The 21,851-nt window shown below is 43.0% G+C and overlaps 1 protein-coding gene across 1 annotated transcript; it reads right to left on the bottom strand.

The window, feature by feature from the left end:
• Positions 1–1,632: 1,632 nt before the first annotated feature.
• On the bottom strand, positions 1,633–20,367 carry LOC112124003 (C-type lectin domain family 12 member B-like). Its single transcript, XM_029912994.1, has 7 exons — positions 20,277–20,367; positions 16,701–16,796; positions 15,809–15,952; positions 14,341–14,495; positions 3,098–3,213; positions 2,281–2,378; positions 1,633–1,751 (listed from the first exon to the last, which is right to left on the bottom strand). Exons 1-7 carry the CDS (start codon positions 20,365–20,367, stop codon positions 1,633–1,635), a joined length of 819 nt encoding a protein of 272 aa, XP_029768854.1.
• Between the last annotated feature and the right edge of the window lie 1,484 nt (positions 20,368–21,851).

The raw sequence follows: 21,851 nt of genomic DNA on the forward strand, positions 1-21,851 counted from the left end.
GGTGGATGCTGAACACTTTTCCTCCCAGGCTCCAATGACCGTCGGAATGGCCAATCTTTCTTGATGTAGTGGGAATCTCTTGCACGACTATCCCATTCGCAGAGAAAACAGCAGTACTTTGTGTATCAAGTCTGCAGACCAAGCAAGAGAGCAACAACCTTCAAATCGCCACAAAGCTGCCACTGATGTTGGTCATAGTTTATGCACCTCAAAAGTTGTTTCATGTTGTCATAGGTTTCCTTCATATGGACTGCATGACCAACTGGAATTGATGGCAAAACATTGCCATTATGCAGTAAAACAGCTTTAAGACTCGTCTTCAATGAATCAATGAACAGTCTCCACTCATCTGGATCGTGAACAATGTTGAGGGCTGCCATCACACCATCGATGTTGTTGCAGGCTACAAGATCACCTTCCATGAAGAAGAATGGGACAAGATACTTTTGACGGTCACGGAACATGGAAACCCTAACATCACCTGCCAGGAAATTCCACTGCTGTAGTCTGGAGCCCAAGAGCTCTGCCTTACTCTTGGGTAGTTCCAAATCCCTGACAAGGTCATTCAGTTCACCTTGTGTTATGAGGTGTGGTTCAGAGGAGGAGGATGGGAGAAAATGTGGGTCCTGTGACATTGATGGGTCAGGACCAGAAGTTTCATCCTCTTCCTCGTCTGACTCAAGTGAGAATGATTCTGGTGCATCAGGAACCGGCAGTCCTTCTCCGTGGGGTACAGGGCGTATAGCTGATGGAATGTTTGGATAATGCACAGTCCACTTTTTCTTCTTTGACACACCTTTCCCAATGGGAGGCACCATGCAGAAGTAACAATTGCTGGTATGATCTGTTGGCTCTCTCCAAATCATTGGCACTGCAAAAGGCATAGATTTCCTTTTCCTGTTCAACCACTGGCGAAGATTTGTTGCACAAGTGTTGCAGCATATGTGTGGGGCCCACCTCTTGTCCTGATCTCCAATTTTACAGCCAAAATAAAGGTGATAGGCTTTCTTAACCATAGTGGTTATACTGTGCTTTTGTGATGCAAAAGTCACTTCACCACAAACATAGCAGAAGTTATCTGCACTGTTCACAGAAGTACGAGGCATCTCTGCTCACTTTGGCTAAATAGAAATGTGTCCCTTTGCAAAATCAAACACTGACAAATAAGAGAGCATGACACTGTATGATTTCTAGAGCTGATATAGGGCAATTTGTTCAGCAGAGTGATGTAACCTTCGTTATGATTGCATCATCCATGACGTCTAGGAATAACATGATGCAATTCATATCATGTATGACGCAATACCAGCTTCAGATTGCATCATTCATTGTTTTGCCTAAAAAGCAAGTACTGTCCAAACCCAGTCATAGATTTATGCATAGATCCAGTCAAAGATGTAGTTTAGTCATTTCTGGTTTAAATTGAGATCCCTTCCCTTTATAACTCACTTATCCTCCGCCATTCCCAAGTCAAGGGTCGTATATACTGACCCAATAGCATATCTTGAAAACCTAGAGCCAATCAACAATTTTAAGCATCATTTTCGTTCTCAGAGACCCAGAATTAGTAAAGTTTGACTACATTTATTTCAGAAGCATTTTGCCTGTAGAGCAGTGTAATCTGATAAACTACTACTGATTGTCTGTTAGCCTCAGCTGGATGGGTGCCTTCTCACAGATCCAGAGACTGTTCTCATTACAGCCTTTCGAGGCATAAATATACTTCTTCCACAGAAATGCACAGGACTTAGCTATATATGTAACAAAAATATGGCATAATATAACAAAAGTGTTTCTTTTCTAGGATCTTTGTTTACAATGAGGCTATTATCAGACAGGGATATCTTCACGAGAGCTGGAGATGTAATTTCCAACTATGAGCAGACAAACGTGCACTAGCTCTGATCTAACTAGTGCCTAAAAATAGCAGTGTGGGAGCAGCAGCGCAGGTGGCAGGAAGGGCTAGATTCCTGAGTACATACCTAGGTTTCAGGTAGGATTGTACTTGGGGTAACAAGCCTGTTCTGTATCAATCAAGCTAGCTGAATCAGTGCTAGCTTATATAGACAGAACTGTGCTAGCTCAGTCAGAGTTAGCACAGGTATGTCTTCCCCAGTTGAAAATTATACCTCCAGCTCAAGTGTAGACATACCCTCTTGAACACACATTTCTTCAAACCACTGAAAAGCTTTACCCAGTGCTGTGTCCTGATCCCCTGTGATGATAGACCTGACTTTGCCATGCTCATATCCCCACTGGTTCCCTAAGTGGTGAGAGAACCCAAGGATGGGATCTCAGATGGGTCATCCACAGGGCACTGGAGAGCACTAATTCCTATGACACTGGATCCAAACCTCCACAGTGTTCCTAGGCACAGCCTAAAAGCAGTGCGAGACTGGGCCCAAGGAATCCACCTCAGGTTGCCTGAATAGCAGCACACAGCACTCATCCGACAGGCACCAAGAGCATCCTTCACAGAACTCCCCTCTTTACTGACGGGGGCGGCTCTATGTTTTTTGCCGCCCCAAGCACGGCAGGCAGGCGGCTTTCGGCGGCGCACCTGCCGGCGGTCCACTGTTCACGCAGATTCGGCGGCATGCCTGTGGGAGGTCCGCCGGTGCTGCGCCATTGGCGTCCCCGCCACCGAATTGCCGCCGAAGCCGCAGGACCGGTGGACCTCCCGCAGGCGCACCGCCGAAAGCCGCCTGCCTGCCGCCCTCACAGCCACCGGCAGGCCGCCCCCCATGGCTTGCCGCCACAGGCACGTGCTTGCTGTGCTGGTGCCTAGAGCCGGCCCTGCCTACTGACTGGTGCCAGGGAAAGTGACAGACTGGGAGAGATTTTGCAGCTGCTCAGCAAAGTGCCTATATTTTTTTCTCCCAATGGCAGCTTGCGAAGAGGAATGTGGGAGGGTTTGGCAGCTGGGAGCAAGGCTGGACAGGATTGCAAGTTTCTTGTCATTGGTGAGGGGACATTGTGGGATAGTTTAGTTAATTAGTGGGTCTAACTGGTGGTACCTTCCCATGCCTAAATATGGACATAGTCCAACTTCAGATACTCATTGATGAAAATCTTGACCCAATTTATTAAAACTTACCCCTTTTCTGATGTAGAAAGAGCTGTGGTGTCCTCCCAAAACCAGCCATCTCTTTCAGTTTTACGTGATAATCCAATCCAGTACATTTCTTTAATAAAATATTGACCTATGTAATCCTATGAGGAAATGAGGACAACTTTTAATAAAAGACAAAACCCCAGTTCATGTAGTTCATAAGTTTGTAGGTTCAATAACACAGGTGGAAGTCATTGAAAGAAGATAAGTGCCACAGAATGGGGTGTTTTCCTCATCATGAAACCTGGGAGCTAGCCCTGTTTTCTGTGCTTGCAGCACCATTCAAGTGCTGTAGGAAAAACTTAAGAGACACCATTTTGAAATATGATGGATTCTGACTTGTCTGAACAGAAAAACTCTGATTAGCTGGGGAAAGAGACAGGCAATGCTAGGTAATATAACTATATATAGTGACTTTTTGTATTTTCATAAAACAGAAATTAGATTCCCCCTCATCCACCTGCCTCCTTAACCTGGCCAGTGTAGGAAAGATTGATTTTAGTTATGAATTTATAAAATTATTTCATACAAAGTTTTTGGACTTTTGTTTAATATTTACATAAGATGTGACTTTTGGACAAGAGTTGGGGAAAAAATCACTATTCCACCCAAGAGTAACTCACATACTATGAGTTTGATCCAAAACCCTTCTGGGACTTTGGATCAGGCCCTTCACCCATTGAACCAATTCCCTGAGAAAGAAAACAGGCTTTGTACCATACCCTAAAAACCAGTGGGAGATGAATAGGAAGCCAGTGCATTTCTTAGGGTATGTCTACACTGGAAACTTCAAAGCACTGCCACGGGAATGCTTTGAAGCACGAGTGCTCCCAGCGCTCCTGGTAATCCACCTCAGACTTGCTGCGCTCAGGGGGGTGATTTTTTCACCCCCCTGAGCCAGCAAGTTAGAGCGCTATAAAATCTAAGTGTAGACAAGCACTTAGAGAGCTGTTGTATGTGCTGTGTTGAACACTATCCAACTGTTCAAAATAGGTGAAAGGTGAAAGCCAGGTTTCTCCAGACTTGAGTATTTGCCATCACCCCAATGTGTATCTTCTTGTTCCTAAAAGATCTTCTAACTTGACTAGTTGAGGAGCTGTAATCAGATGACACAATCATCCATTTCCATGGCCATTGCAGAGATGTGAATTTAAGGTGCTTACTATTTTACTTCCTCAGTTGACATTTCCATTCACACCTTATTCCTCCTACATCTTTTCATTCTCTTTTGCCTACTGCCTCAAGTGTCTTGCTTAGCCAGCCTGAAGAACTCTAATCTTAGGGCACGTCTTCACTAGCAATGTTAAAGTGCTGGGCGTGGCAGAGCTTTCATGTGGCTGTGTAGTCGGAGCACCAGTGCTCTCTCCCAGCTATAAAACCCCACCTCCCCGAGGGGGAATGGCTCCCAGCGCCATTTTTTTCACACCCCTGAGCAAGAAAATTGCAGCGCTGTAAAGTGCCAGTGTAGACAAGCCCTTAGTCTTTGCTATGACCAGTTTGTAGGAGGCAAAAATGCCCCTGGAAGCAGGTTGCTTCAATATCATTTTCAACTTTTCAGTCTGGTGAGATGGAAATCAGAGCAACCCCTCCTGGTGCATTTTCAGAGGAACCAGACCAAGCAGTGCTGACTAGGGTCATGCGACACACATGTTGTGATTGTGATCTTCAATACTTGAACCTCAACCCAAAACCAGAAGCCATTATTTTCTCTCTTCCGCTGTTCATGTCTCTTCCCTTTTTGGGTATGTCTGTCATGTCTTTTAAGAAAAGACAGAATCAGAATTTAACAACAAAATGAGATTGCTGAGATCTCACATCTAACATAGATTTCCTTCGTCCCCCCCCCCCAAAAAAGGATATTGAAAGCTACTTAATATATTTCCCATTTATAAAATACTCACTAGGGAAGGAGGAGTAACAGTGTTTATTAAAATGAAACTTACTTGATGTTTTTATGTGCATATCATGACAGATGTGTCAATTTCCTGCAATACCCTTGAAAATCCTTGTTGAATAAAGTTTAAGTGTATTTGGAATCCTTTGTATTTAAAACCCAAGTATTATTGTGAAATTGTATGTAATTTCTCTAGGAGACAGATGTAGCCAATGTAAAGCTTGTGAAGTGTTATGAGTTTCAAAGAACTATACTGAACAGTGGGGCAGACAAGAATGAACTTTTGGGACAAACATAGTTAAATGGGACTCTCAAGCTGGAGGTGAATGCAAAGTTACCCTCCTCTATTTATGATAAAACAAAGCCTTTTGAAGCTATGCACTGTGGAGAGACTCATTATCTGCTGATTACCTGTTCCCAGAAATCTCACAATCAAAGCGCTAACTTTGTATAAAGGAAATACTAAATTTGTCATGAGTATGCTTATTCTTAGTTGAAGCAGTTGTGAACAGAAAACCACCTTTATAGGGTCTGAGGGACTGATCATCTACCAGAGCCCTTGGAGTTGGAAGGTGATCTCTGTAAGCTTATTAGCTTTTATGGTTTTAATGTTTTCTCTGCAATGCTTTCACCTTCAGAATAAATGTGCTTGCTTAGAAAGGTCTGTGTGGTAAACTGTGGGCAATTATGCTGTTCATATCCTCTGGAGAGAAAGCTAGGTACAGAAGCTGGCTATTTTGGCCATCTGGCTTGCTGGGGGCTATCATAATGTAGGCGGGGGGCTATGCCACTTGGAAATTCCCGAGTCAGCAGGGAGAGAGACGTTTGTCTCCATCCAAGAGAGGTGATGTCTGAGAAACCAGCAGCCTGGAGTGGATGCCCTCACTTACTGCAGTGGTGTAATATAGGTGCATTACCTTGAACTGTGACATATATTGTGGAAAAAGTAGCATATATAATGCATAAGTTCCAACAGCAGTGAAAGCAATTACCCTAGAAGAAAAAGCATAGAGCAAAATCTCATAATCTTTTCAGGAAAGGAATAGTGAAAAAAGAGACAGGGGAAAATGAGTTATGAACAGCTGAAGAAAAATCAGCTGATTGATCTGTATAAAGAAAGGCATGTGAACACAGAGGACCAGGGAAACACACAGCTAGTTGACATGCTGTACTCTAATAACTAGAAGAGGAAGGGTGTTCCTCATCTGAAGAGAACATCAAGACCACTGGCAGAGGGTTCGGCAGGTGGGGAAAATCTTGGAGCTGACTCCATGGAGGGAGGCCAGAAAGAAGTTGACAAAAGCAGGAGCCATGTTCCATACAGCTAGCATATTTTTTTGCGAACAGGGGCTGCTAACAGGGAGTTTCACAAGGGAGTTCTCCAGGTGAAGGAGGAGCAAATACAGCACCCTTGAGGTAAGTGACTGTCTGTAGTGTGTGTTTGTTTGTGTTTCGGGGTTACTTGCTGTGTGCTGAGCTTGTGTTTGGCAGTCTGTTTGTTTGTTTGGTAGTTTGAAGGACCGTGTGCTGTGACTGGCAGTTGGAAGCTGTGAGCTTCAAAGGAAGGTCTGAAAGCTAGAAGCCTCTGGTAATTGGCTGAGCCTTAATCAGTGGGCGGGGCATTCACACAGGCCAGGGCTTTATAAAGCAGCGCACAAGCGACCAGGGAGCTATTGCGAACAGGGGCTGCCAACAGGGAGTTTCGCAAGGGGAGTGGGAAGGGAGTGGGGGTCCCTTTATTCCCCTTAAAACCTATAAACCAAACTACATTCAAAACTTCTTGCTTAAATAACCCTTTCATTAATTAGGAGACAATGCAGGCAGAAGCCCAGCTGCAGAGTAGGGGCTATCCAGTGTATTGCACTGAGTGCAGCATTTATGACTACCTGCCCTGTGGGCGGGTGGCGTATTTGTGCATTCGGTGCAAGGAGCTCCTGGCCCTCAGAGACCATGTACGGACTTTGGAGGCCAGGGTAGCAGAACTGGAGGAGCTAAGAGAGGCAGAGAGGTATGTTGATGAGGCTTTCTGGGACACTGTAGAATTGTCCCACCTCCGGTCAGACACCCCTGTGCTGTTGAGGAGGATGAAAGGCCCAGGGAAGCAGAGCAGTCAACGGGAGCAGAGGGAAACCTTCCCATAGTTGGGACCCTCCTTCCAGATGGTGCTGGGGTTGCCTCTCGCACTGAGGTTACCTCTCCGGGGGAGGGAACTCCAGTTGCTAGGAAAAGGCAGGTGTTAGTAATGGGAGATTCAATCATTAGAAACGTAGATAGCTGAGTTTGTGATGACCGGGAGAACTGTATGGTGACTTGCCTGCCTGGTGCGAAGGTTGCGGATCTCTCGAGGCATCTAGACAGACTTATGTGTAGTGCTGGGGAGGAGCCGGTGGTCTTGGTACATGTAGGTACCAATGACATAGGGAAGGGTAGGAGAGATGTCCTGGAGGCCAAATTTAGGCTGCTAGGGAAGAGACTGAAATCCAGGACCTCTATGGTGGCATTCTCAGAAATGCTCCCAGTTCCACGCGCAGGGCCAGGTAGGCAGGCAGAGATTCAGAGTCTCAATGCGTGGATGAGACGATGGTGTAGAGAGGAGGGGTTTACATTCATTAGGCACTGGGGAAACTTTTGGGATGGGGGGAGCCTATACAGGAGAGATGGGCTCCACCTAAACCAAAGTGGAACCAGACTGCTGGCACTAAACATTTAAATAGTTGTAGAGCAGTTTTTAAACTAGGAGATGGGGGAAAGCCGACTGCTGCAGAGGAGCATGTGGATTGGACAGAGACTTCTCTTAGGGGAGAGTCTAATGATAGAGAATCTCCAGGTTATAGTCAGGAGCAGAGGATGGAAGAGGATAATGTAAGGGCCAGCTCAGATAATAAACGTTCACATAAAAAAGAATCTGACATATCAGAAAAGGGCAGACAAATAAACAGTGACAAGTTTTTAAAGTGTTTGTACACAAATGCTAAAAGTCTAAATAATAAGATGGGTGAACTAGAGTGCCTTGTGATAAAGGAGGATATTGATATAATAGGCATCACAGAAACCTGGTGGACTGAGAGCAATCAATGGGACACAATCATTCCGGGATACAAAATGTATCGGAAGGACAGAACAGGTCGTGCGGGGGGGAGTGGCACTATATGTGAAAGAAAATGTAGAATCAAATGAAGTAAAAATCTTAAGTGAATCCACATGTTCCATAGAATCTCTATGGATAGAAATTTCATGCTCTAATAAGAATATAACATTAGGGATCTATTATAGACCACCTGATCAGGACAGTGATAGTGATGATGAAATGCTAAGGGAAATTAGAGAGGCTATCAAAATTAAGAACTCAATAATAGTGGGGGATTTCAATTATCCCCATATCGACTGGGAACATTTCACTTCAGGACGAAATGCAGAGACAAAATTTCTCGATACTTTAAATGACTGCTTCATGGAACAGGTGGGTACGGGAACCCACAAGGGGAGAGGCAACTCTAGATTTAGTCCTGAGTGGAGTGCAGGAGCTGGTCCAAGAGGTAACTATAACAGGACCGCTTGGAAATAGTGACCATAATACAATAGCATTCAACATCCCTGTGGTGGGAAGAACATCTCAACAGCCCAACACTGTGGCATTTAATTTCAAAAGGGGGAACTATGCAAAAATGAGGGGGTTAGTTAAACAGAAGTTAAAAAGTACAGTGACTAAAGTGAAATCCCTGCAAGCTGCATGGGCGCTTTTTAAAGACACCATAATAGAGGCCCAACTTCAATGTAACCCCCAAATTAAGAAATACAGTAAAAGAACTAAAAAAGAGCCACCGTGGCTTAACAACCATGTAAAAGAAGCAGTGAGAGATAAAAAGACTTCCTTTAAAAAGTGGAAGTCAAATCCTAGTGAGGCAAATAGAAAGGAGCATAAACACTGCCAAATTAAGTCCAAGAATGTAATAAGAAAAGCCAAAGAGGAGTTTGAAGAACGGCTAGCCAAAAACTCCAAAGGTAATAACAAAATGTTTTTTAAGTACATCAGAAGCAGGAAGCCTGCTAAACAACCAGTGGAGCCCCTTGATGATAGAGATACAAAAGGAGCGCTTAAAGATGATAAAGTCATTGCGGAGTAACTAAATGGATTCTTTGCTTCAGTCTTCACGGCTGAGGATGTTAGGGAGATTCCCAAACCTGAGAGGGCTTTTGTAGGTGACAAAACTGAGGAACTGTCACAGATTGAAGTGTCACTAGAGGAGGTTTTGGAATTAATTGATAAACTTAACAAGTCACCGGGACCAGATGGCATTCACCCAAGAGTTCTGAAAGAACTCAAATGTGAAGTTGCGGAACTATTAACTAAGGTTTGTAACCTGTCCCTTAAATCGGCTCCTGTACCCAATGACTGGAAGTTAGCTAATGTAACACCAATATTTAAAAAGGGTTCTAGAGGTGATCCCAGCAATTACAGACCGGTAAGTCTAACGTTGGTACCGGGCAAATTAGTCGAAACAATAGTTAAGAATAAAATTGTCAGACACATAGAAAAACATAAACTGTTGAGCAATAGTCAACATGTTTTCTGTAAAGGGAAATTGTGTCTTACTAATCTATTAGAATTCTTTGAAGGGGTCAACAAACATGTGGACAAGGGGATCCAGTGGACATAGTGTACTTAGATTTCCAGAAAGCCTTTGACACGGTCCCTCCACCAGAGGCTCTTATGTAAATTAAGCTGTCATGGGATAAAAGGGAAGGTCCTTTCATGGATTGAGAACTGGTTAAAAGACAGGGAACAAAGGATAGGAATTAATGGTAAATTCTCAGAATGGAGAGGGGTAACTAGTGGTGTTCCCCAAGGGTCAGTCCTCGGACCAATCCTATTCAACTTATTCATAAATGATCTGGAGAAAGGGGTAAACAGTGAGGTGGCAAAGTTTGCAGATGATACTAAACTGCTCAAAATAGTTAAAACCAAAGCAGACTGTGACGAACTTCAAAAAGATCTCACAAAACTAACTGATTGGGCAACAAAATGGCAAATGAAATTTAATGTGGATAAATGTAAAGTAATGCACATTGGAAAAAATAACCCCAACTATACATACAATATGATGGGGGCTAATTTAGCTACAACAAGTCAGGAAAAAGATCTTGGAGTCATTTTGGATAGTTCTCTGAAGATGTCCATGCAGTGTACAGAGGCTGTCAAAAAAGCAAACAGGATGTTAGGAATCATTAAAAAGGGGATAGAGAATAAGACGGAGAATATATTATTGCCCTTATATAAATCGATGGTATGCCCACATCTCGAATACTGCATACAGATGTGGTCTCCTCATCTCAAAAAAGATATACGGGCACTAGAAAAGGTTCAGAAAAGGGCAACTAAAATGATTAGGGGTTTGGAGAGGGTCCCATATGAGGAGAGATTAAAGAGGTTAGGACTCTTCAGCTTGGAAAAGAGGAGACTACGGGGGATATGATAGAGGTATATAAAATCATGAGTGATGTGGAAAAAGTGGATAAGGAAAAGTTATTTACTTATTCCCATAATACAAGAACTAGGGGTCACCAAATGAAATTAATAGGGAGCAGGTTTAAAACAAATACAAGGAAGTTCTTCTTCACGCAGCGCACAGTCAACTTGTGGAACTCCTTACCTGAGGAGGTTGTGAAGGCTAGGACTATAACAGCGTTTAAAAGAGAACTAGATAAATTCATGGTGGTTAAGTCCATTAATGGCTATTAGCCAGGATGGGTAAGGAATGGTGTCCCTAGCCTCTGTTTGTCAGAGGATGGAGATGGATGGCAGGAGAGAGATCACTTGATCATTACCTGTTAGGTCCACTCCCTCTGGGGCACCTGGCATTGGCCACTGTCGGTAGACAGGATACTGGGCTAGATGGACCTTTGGTCTGACCCAGTACGGCCGTTCTTATGTTCTTATGTTCTTATATCACTGCATCTGGGATTGGGGACAGGTCCACAGGTGGATCAGGGCAGGATACAGTTGGAGAGGGACTGACTGCATCTGAAAATCCAACAGCTTAAAGATCAGGAGCAAGAGACAACAGACTAGGAGTAACAGCACTAGCATGAGAGAGAAGAGAAGGGGAAGGAGTGTCAATCTCAGCTCGAGATGGAGAAACTGCACCATCAGAACTGTAGTAATCTAAGTGAAGCTAGACCTCAGATACCTGTCCCAGGGCAGTCAGAGATTCCAAACTACTTCCTCTCTTTATGGAGGGGATGACATGGCTGTGTCTCTAATTGTTTTTGAAATGGGGCAGGGGCACTGGCAAACCAGGAGCCAGATCTTGCCAAGGCTTTAGGCCTCAGCCTGTGTACTGACTAAGTCATTGCTGGAAACCAGTCTGCTTCACCTGTGTGTTAGTATGGTTAATATGCGTATTGGACTTATATCAATGCTTTTAGTGTTTAGATTTTATGAAATGCTTGTACATTGCTGCAGGCATTAATCTCACTTGTAATATCTTTATCACATGCTATAAGGTAATATTTAAGTTTTGCTTTATACCTGTAACAAATGTTTCCTCTGAAAGTGTGACCCAGCAGCAGGATTTGTCTCATGCTCATCAAGAAGTCCATGAAAACTAAATGGGCCATTGGGGGACATCATAATAAAAGACCTTGTTAATTGTCCCTTCACACTCACGAAGAGGCTACTTGTAAAAGGGCCTGTCCCATCAGCTTGCGTTCTGGAGAAGGAAATAAAAAGAGCTGGCAAGAAATTTTTTAAAGTCTTTGCTGTTTGGACTCTCACAGGGCTGGAGCTATGAAACAGAGGCAGAGATCCCCAGGGTCAACCTGAGGATGCCCTAGAAGACAGAGCTGACATTACTACAACTCTGTCAGCTTTTGGAAATCATAGACTGTAACTCATTTGTGTATATCTGCTTTAACTTTGTGAATAACTCTCGTATTTCTTAGCCAATCAATCTTTAGTTCATTTATCATAGGATTGACTACAATTGTCCTTTGTTGTAAGATATAAAGTGCCGTGCACGTGGGGTAAATGACTGGTCCTTGGGACTGGGAGAGACAGCTTTATACTCCAGGGAAATGAGAGAGGTAATTCTAGCTGGGAAGGAAGGGGAATTTCTTCCCACAGTCTGTGACTGTCTGGTGGCCTGTGAAAATGTAAAGGACCCTAGCCCTTATGAGAGAAGGAATTCTGCTCACCTTGACTCAGGTTCTGGGGAACAAAAGCCCCGCCTTCAGTGGGGTAGGGGATCAAGATTCCTCCTTCTCTCTCTAGAGAAGCTGAGGTTAGGCCAACAGAGTCTCTGGGTTTTGACCCACTGGGGAAGTGGAGCAGAGAAAGGAATTTGGCTATGGTGGAGGTTTGAAGAATCTCCGTTGCCTGACCCCTTTGCTGGTAAATGCAGAACATGATTGAGAACCACTTCATAGGGAGGCATCCCTTCCTTATTTCTCCCTTTGGTCCAAAAAATTGCTGCTTGCAAAATTTCCAAGGGGGATGTGGAATTTCAACCCATCATTGGGACAGCCAGCCCCTTGGTGGATAAAGGAAACCCACACCCTCCCTAGAAACCAGGTTACAGGTGGGAGTGGACGGACCAGGTCTCAAGTTTACACCTAAAGCTTTTGATGTAAGAAGGGAAAGAAGGGGAGAAAAATTATACAGGATGTTTGTCAAATTACTCTATATGATAACAAAGGGAAGAAGGGAGAAATGACGCTGTATGGAATTTTAAAGGATGGATGGTGGCTTGATAGCACAATGTTTATTATCTGAAGAGTTGAAATGGGAAATTATGAAAGATCATAACGAAGAAACCATAGAAGGAATTAACCTGCTCTGGGAAATACGTCCAGGGGTTCTACTAGCACCCTTGTTACACCCAGTTCTTTAGGACGGATACATGGCAGATATGGCAATTCCCTGCAATGACCTTGAAAAAAATTATTGAATGAAGTTTAAGTGTAGATGGAGTCCATTGTACTGAAAATTCAAAATTCATTTATAAATGTGGGATTGTACGTAATGTCTCTAGGGAACAGACATAGCTAATGTCTTGGGAAGTGTTGAGCTTCAAAGGACTATTTTCAACAATGTGCCAGACAAGAATGAACTTTTGGGACAAACAGAGTTAGGTGGGAATCTCTAGGTGGAGGTGAATGCAAATTTACCTCCCTCTGGTTGTGCAAAAGCCCAGGCTTTTGAAGCTACACCCTGAGGAGAGAACCATTGTCTACTGGTTACCTGCTCCCAGAAATCTGAAGATGAAGGACCTACAGTGATAAAGGAAAGACGAACATTTTCTCGAGTGCACTTGTTCTGAGTTAAAGCTGTTACAAACAGAAAACCGCCTTGGTGTGGTCTGAAGAACAGCTCACCTAACTGAACCCTTGTTGGAGTTGGAAGTGATCTCTGGTAAACTTATTAGCATGCATGTAGGTTCTTTTAATATGTACCCTCTGTAATGCTTTCACCTTAAGAATAAATGTGCTTCCTTAGAGTTGTATGGTAACTTACAACTATGGGCAGTTATGCTGTTTATAGCCTCTGGAGAAAAAGGAAAGTGCAGATGCTGGCCATTTAGGACATCTACATTGCTGGGGGATATCACAGTGTATGTAGGGAACTGTGCAGCCTGAAAATACCCCAGATAAAATGGAGAGAGATGCAAGTCTCCACCCTTGCTGCTCCATGCTGTGGAAATGCCGGTGCAATTGCCCTCAACTGTCTCACATGTAATGAATGTGAGATGGGCATTTCTTGTTTGGGCAGATCAAATAAGTAAAGCCAAGCTCCAAGCAACAAAAGCACATATTGCTGTTATCGGGGAAGAGGGGGAAATACTTTAAAATGACAGTATCCAGCAACCACAAACCAAGCCTCTTAACATTGTAAGTCTCTTAATAGGACTGGCTCTGCACACCTGGCTTGCAACTTTAAAACCTCTCCTCTACATCCCTCTACCAGCCAGGAGAGCAGGACAACTGTTTTCCTTAGAGCACTGGTCAATCCTCTGCCTTAAATCATCCCCAAGGGGGGTAAAAATCCTTTGTGAAAGACTCAATGCTCATAACTATGCTGTGATTCAAGAGAGTCACATAAACTGTGTTTATTTTTAATGTGCTGTGACTGGCAATACAATTTTAATATCAGTAACCCTTGTTATACAATGATGTCTTTGGAACTATGCTAATTTACATGGATCTGGCCTACTGTACAGAGTCTGCGGGTATTGAATAGCTGGAGATACACTAGCCAAAACATATTTTCTGTTTTGTGGAGACTTCTGAAAGTTACACAGAAATATAAAAGGAAACTAGGCTGGGCTGGGGAACATACCAGCTTCTCCTTGTATTTTATCATGAGAAGGGTGGAATTTTGTGAGGCACAGAAGTTCCGACTCCCCTCCCATGTCTTCTTCCCTGAAGAAATATAGTAACAGGTGTCTTCTCCCATTCGTTGCCAGTTTGTGGGGCAGAGTGTACAACTCATTTCTGGAGAAAAGAGAAAAATCATCATTCTGTTTTTAATCCCACGCTGTGATGTGGAGAAAACGAGGGCTACAGGCATTGTCTTGGGATGGCAAGGTAATCAAAGAGTTGTGATGCCTAATTCTCCATGGCTCCAAATACTGAGATTTTACTCAGTCTTCAGTGAGTCAAAGTTCCATTGAGTTCAAAAGAAATTTGACTAAGTAAAAACAGAGCAAAAAGTGTCAACGCTGAACTCATTTGGGCATTGTCAGACATTGCGTTCCCCATGTTGATACTTTGGATGGAGGTTAACTAGACCATGGAATAGTCTCCCAAGGAAATGGCAGAAGTCTGATTGCTTGAAGAACTGTCTGGCATTGGTAAATATACTGTACTAACAATCTTGAATTGGCCAGAGGACAGGGATCCAGAGAATGTACAATATATTGGCCACCGGCAACATGTGGTACCCACCAATAATTTTTATGGTTTTATGAGTCGTGTGGAAAAAAATCAGACACTTTTTCGATCTGATTTCTCCCTGCACAACAGTTTTGTGAGATGGGGGTTATTTCCCATTATTGCCAATCACCCTGCTCAGTTTTTCTCCAACCAGTAAGATTTGGATAATAGATCTCTTTTCAGAAGTTCCAAAGTAAGTTACTTTTTTCCCATCTCCCTGGGGCTGATTCCCTGCTTCACAGTCGAAGACCCTAAGATCTTTCCTGTTTATTCTACCCATTTTCTGATTCACCTAACTCACCCTTCGTTAAGGTTCCATGTTGAATTTGCCTTAGAAGACCATTAGTATTGCCCCTTAATCAGTCAGAGGAGTCTATTCTGAAAAATATGAGGCACTCCTACCTCCCAAAGGACTGAGCATGGTGCCCCTTCCACACTCCAACACACTTCACTTCTTTCTGCTGTGCCCTTACCACTGATCCCAGAGACTGAATGGGAGTGGAATCCTGATTTACCACATTGAATACTATAAGGGTACTATCCCCACCTGACATCTGTTTCATATTCTGTGTAATAAATGGGTTAATCTCACTCTAGTTCTTGGTGGTTTGTTATCACCATCATGAGAGGCTCTAATTATCTATCTTGTAAGCAATTTCATCAGAGAGAATAAAAATCGAAAGTGTCCTGGAAACAGAATTCCCTTACAGCTCATTTCTCTCCTTAATCCCTGCTTACTCAGCAACAGTTTTACTGAGCTCAGGATTAGCGTGAGATGCTGTGTGTGAGGGGACTGTTGCATTGCATTGCCCTGTGTTATTACTCATCCTGGGACAACGGATTAAGTCTGGGTGTATTACAACTTTGTTTACCATTATTTTTATTCTTCACTTCCCCTTCCAGACACAAACTCTCTGTTATTTCTTGCAGCCTGCTTGAGAAATTTGTTTGCAGAGCTTTCTCCTTCTGCTTGAGTTTTACATTCTCTTCCTGGCAGATGTTGGTAACTTGGAAAACTGAAATTCATACAAACATTTTCTAGCATGATTTTGGGATGGAAAGGGTTTTTTTTTTTTTTTTGCATTTGGATCACTGGCTGTCCATACTCCATTTTGTTCTTTTCTGAACAGTTACTTTTAAATGCTGCTGGGATTATTAAGTATGAGTGTTAATTATCAGGGTGACTACAGCTTTTCTATAATTGTCCTTTTATTATTTAAATCTGAATAAATAATAAAATATAATTGTTGCTTTCAATTATTGGTCATTCCATTGACTTGATTTCTTTTTATCCTTATTTTACAGAAATATCAGATAATGATGAACTCAGGGGTCAAATGTAATTTTTCTGTTTATTTTTTTTTAAATGAGGTGACCTGTTCATGGGACATGGACCCTTCCACCTTTCCATCTTGAATTTGTATCCAGAGCAGGTCACTAGTATCCAAAAGTGATGCAAATTAGCATGAAATGAGATACTGGAAGTCAGTCCTATTCCCACTGGGACAGATTACTGCAGCTGACACAAACAGGCCTCGCTTTTGGCAATTTAATAAGAGAGGTCCAGGCATGAATGGGCTATTGAGATTGTCACTTGTAGTAGTGATACCACTGGAGCAGGGCCAAGGTAATGTATAGTAATGAGTGAGGCAGAGCCTGTCTGTGCTGTACCAGCTCTATGGCTAAATCAAGAACTTCGACCTATAGGGGATGGCATCTTTCACCATCATTAAAGTCACCAAATAAATATGTATTGTTACTTACACACAACCCCCAGGGCTAGCAGTCCTACCAATAATGCCAGACACAATGTGAGCAAAGTCAGGGCAGCCAGACGCCATGGGAATGAAGTAAGGAGACCTGAGAGAAACCAAAAATGAACTCAGTAACTGAAAGAGGCAGATTCTGAAAATTCCATATTTTGCTTCTATTGTTTTTCTTCTTTTCCTCACCCACTCGCAAGGACACTGAGCCATGTGCTGATAGTGCAGACTCTGGTACAGGATGATAAGAAGTCTGCGTGGAGGGGACTGCAGCTACACAACGTGCCTAAAACATCCCTTCCACTGCAGGGAGTTGCAACTGCTCAAAACAGACACCAGACTGGGGTCACCCCCATGGCAATCTGTCTGCAGAGGTCCTATGGAGCCCAAAGTAGAGATTAAAGCTGGAAGCATTACCTGCCTTCCGAGGGGTGAATTCTTCTCAGGCCACAGCAACAGCCTTTGCTGATGAAGGGACTTGTAATGTGCCATGTCTGTACATGTGGGGTGAATCAAACCCACTGCACATTATTCCAGAATAGTTCAGACTTGGTGTGGTTTTTTCTATTTTCTCCTTATTAGGCAACACCATGGCTTGAAGGAGAAAGTAGTTAAGGACATTGAGGTCAATGGTAATAGGGACAAAATACAACATGGTTTTACAAAAGGTAGATCGTGCCAAACCAACCTGATCTCCTGCTTTGAGAAGGTAACAGATCATTTAGACAAAGGAAACGCTGTAGATCTAATTTACCTCGATTTCAGTCAGGCATTTGATACGGTTCCACATGGGGAATTATTAGCTAAATTGGAAAAGATGGGGATCAATATGAAAGGTGGATAAGGAACTGGTTAAAGGGGAGACTACAACGGGTCATACTGAAAGGTGAACTGTCAGCCTGGAGGGAGGTTACTAGCGGAGTTCCTCAGGGATCGGTTTTGGGACCAATCTTATTTAATCTTTTTATTACTGACCTTGGCACAAAAAGTGGGAATGTGCTAATAAAGTTTATGGATGACACAAAGCTGGGAAGTATTGCCAATACAGAGGACTGAGATATCATACAGGAAGATCTGGATGACCTTGTAAACTGGAGTAATAGTAATAGGATGAAATTTAATAGTGAAAAGTGCAAGGTCATGCATTTAGGGATTAATAACAAGAAGTTTTGTTATAAACTGGGGATGCATCAGTTGGAAGTAACAGAGGAAGAGAAGGACCTCGGAGTATTGGTTGATCACAGGATGACTATGAGTCACCAATGTGATATGTCCGTGAAAAAAGCTAATGCGGTCTTGGGATGCATCAGGTGAGGTATTTCCAGTAGAGATAAGGAGGTGTTTGTATAATTATATGAGGCACTGGTGAGACCTCATCCGGAATACTGTGTGCAGTTCTGGTCTCCCATGTTTAAGAAGGATGAATTCAAACTGGAACATGTACAGAGAAGGGCTACTAGGATGATCCGAGGACTGGAAAACCTGTTTTATGAAAGGAGACTCAAAGAGCTTGGCTTGTTTAGCCTAACTAAAAGAAGGCTAAGGGGAGATATGATTGCTCTCTATAAATATATCACAGGCATAAATACCAGGGAGGGAGAGGAATTATTTAAGCTCAGTACCAATGTGGACACAAGAAGAAATTGATATAAACTGGACATTAGGAAGTTTAGACTTGAAATTAGACAAAGGTTTCTAACCATCAGAGGAGTGAAGTTCTGTAACAGTCTTCCAAGGGGAGCAGTGGGGGGTTGATACAGGAGTGGGTGGGTGAGATTCTGTGGCCTGTGTTGTGCAGGAGGTCAGACTAGATGATCATAATGGTCCCTTCTGACCTTAAAGTCTAAAGTCTATAATACTGAGCAAACGAGATGTCCACCCTTCCAGCACTGGTATCTCTTCCAACCAATAACCATTTACCGCCTTCTCTTCCAGCAATGACAGGTCCTTTCCCACCATCAGCTTACCTCCCTTTTCTCTAAAATTATCCTCCATCCCTCGTCAACCATCATCCAGTCCCCCTTAAATGTTTTTTTGTTTTTCTTGTTTCACAATATTTTTAATGGAAAATATTTTTAGGGATCCAGGTTTGGACAGAAAGGATCAAAAGAGTGAGCAAAGGGGTTGAAAATGAAAGTGGAATTTCCTAAAAAATAATAAAATGGTGAGACCAAAGAATTAGACACGTATAGGAGAAGGAATATCGTCTGCTGTGACAGTAGTGAGGGTAAAATTACCAGGGCTATTGATCCTCATGCTTCAAGGCATAAGAAGGCATAAATAATCATCAGCTTCCCTGAGCTCTCGTGATCCCCAACTGCTCCAATGGCCATTAATGGTCACTAGCAACTGGAGCAAGTTGGAGCAGCCTTCAGACTGCTCTAATTGATATCAGAGGACTGGACTGAAGCACAACTGGCTCAGGATCAGGAAGAACACAAAGGTGGCTTAAAGCTACTCAGCACATTCCCCTCCAGAATCATGCTGTGTGCTCCTCTGCCCAGCCAGGAATCAGGGCCTGTAACACACTGATGCCGTCTGGTGATCGCTACTTTCATAGAGATGGCAAAACTGCTAAATAATCTGACTTTTTTTTGAATGTAAAGATGAAAATACCTTCCACCTTCACTACCGAGCTACGGCCCCAAGCTGGAGCCTGAAGGCAAAAAAAGGAAGTGGTTTTTGGTTTCAATCACTCCGGGTTTGCTGGATGCAAATGCTGCTGCAGGTGCTCTGTGCTCAAATTGTTCAGGGGGCCATAGCAAACCAATGTCCTGACTTGTGAGTGTTTTGCTTAAATAATCTCCCATTCATTGTTTCAGGAAAAGGCTCCATGAATTGGGGTTTTTTCTTCCACTTACTAATGTTGCCTTGGACTTTTTTAAAAAAAGCATCTTTGACTCTTTAAAGTGTTTCCCTCCTCTCTGGCTGTGTTCACCCCCTCACATGAAGACAGCACAAACACTCTGCTCCAGAAAAGTGGGTTATAATTTGTCACCAAATGTTACAATTACAAGAAGCAACCTGGAGCAGGTCAAACATGAATGCAAACAAAAATCTTCACTTCCCCACAGACCAGAGTTTGACAACAGTAAAATCCTAATCTAGGCTGCATCATGCCATGGATGATTTTGCAGAAATGATTATGAACTGATGGCACAGTATCTTCTCTAGACTGTCCAACTCTGCTCTAGAGCCTGATCCCACACAAACACTTACTACCTGGCATACTGCTCACTCATCTGGGTAATCCATCAAAGTCACTAGGACTATTCATGGCAGTAAGTACTACTCTCAGCAGTTAGTGTTTGCAGGATTGGGTCCCTACATAATAAAATCTTCAGGGGAGAGACAGCATCTCCTTCCCATGCTTTGAACAGAAATGTGCCTGCTTCTGCCCTTCTGTTAATTAATAATGACAATAAAACAGGACAAATTCACCACTGGTGTAACTCTACTGAGAAGTGTGGAGTTAGAGGAGTGAATTTGGTCCATTCTGCCTAAGACTAGGTTGAGAGCACTTCCCAGCCCAGCTAATTCTAGCACAATAACGAAAAAAGCCCAATAGAGATTGTACCTTTTTCCTCAGGAGTGGGAGGCTTTGGGATATTTTCCAGTGCATAAGATTTATTAAATTCCAGATCCGCATATGTTATTTCCTCTGTCATAGCTGGTGAAGAGGGAAGCTTATATTCCGAATCAAAAAGTTATAGCATGTTTCAGGTTCTGCAGCTGTTGAGGGAGGAACAAGATCTGTTGTTTTAGAGAGGGCTCCTTTTTAATGCATTGTTAGATACAAATAAGGCAACCCGGATATCGGAGCAGAGTGGCGCAGAACTTCCTCTGAAAGGATGTTACAAAAGAGAAATGTTCCCTTTGAACTGTGGAATTGTTCCCTTCTTCTTCTTCCTCTGCCTCCCTTCTCGCCCATCTGCCCATCACTTATTTCTCTTTGCAATGTCTGTCGAAAACACAGCCCTGTCTGTGTAAATTCTGTGGTTTGGTTTTTAAAGAGGCAACTTGTTTCTGGAGAACTGCAGGTTCAGGATTCACATGCCGGGGTGAATACAGGATTTTCACAGCATCATGGCCATATTCTGTTGTTACCAGCCGCATGCCGTAGAGCAGGGGTAGGCAACCTATGGCACGTGAGCTGATTTTCAGTGGCACTCACACGGCCCGGGTCCTGGCCGTTGGATGCGGGGGGCTCTGCATTTTAATTTAATTTTAAATTAAGCTTCTTAAACATTTTAAAAACCTTATTTACTTTACATACAACAATACTTTAGTTATATATTACAGACTTATAGAAAGAAAACCTCCTACAAATGTTAAAATGTATTACTGGCACTCGAAACTTTAAATTAGAGTGAATAAATGAAGACTCGGCACACCACTTCTGAAAGGTGGCCAACCCCTGAGCTAGATCCTCAGCTGGTATAGAATGGCATAGCTTCAACTTCTGTTTAAGCCAGCTTTCTCTCCCTCCTTACCCCCACCCCCATTTTCTACTTCCAGTGAGGCACAAAGAAGCTGGTGAGGTGAAGTAAGGTTCTGGTCCTCAGGGCCTAGCTGTCCATTTGGCAAATTCTTCTTAAGCTTTATTGTCATGCTGTATCTCAAAAATGGCAAGGTCTCAAAATGTGTTCTGAAAATCTTGCAGATCACCAACTTCTATTGGTATTTTTGAATGCTGGTAGTAAATGCTGGGAAGCTGTTCCTGTGTGAATCTGGAAAATCAAAACGTTCCCTTGTCATGTCATAGACACGTACGCTCTGATGCGTGGATCTACAGTTCCTTCTCCTGCAAAGTTTGGCTTTATAACAACTTCAATGAATGACATTTAGGGCATTTTAAAATATAACTGGGAAGTTAATTTGGTGGTTGTGACGGTGAGGACTTAATTGCATGCTCTAAATGGATTGAAGGTTTACACATTTCCTCAGAACTGTTATTGCATGTTATTGAAGCCCTCCTCATCCTATTCTAACACTTGTAGGGCATGAGTAAAACACATCAACAAACCTAGGTAGAGTGGCAGGCCTAATCTAGTAGGGATACTGAGAACAGGACTGAGACAAGCAAAAGTGGTGGTTGTGGTGGTGGGGAAATTGCATGGGCCCTTCAGCAACTTAATCTGTCTCTATCCAG

Source organism: Terrapene carolina, unplaced genomic scaffold, assembly GCF_002925995.2.
Source record: "Terrapene carolina triunguis isolate 2854851 unplaced genomic scaffold, T_m_triunguis-2.0 Scaffold414, whole genome shotgun sequence".
NCBI classification, from domain to species: Eukaryota; Metazoa; Chordata; order Testudines; family Emydidae; genus Terrapene; species Terrapene triunguis.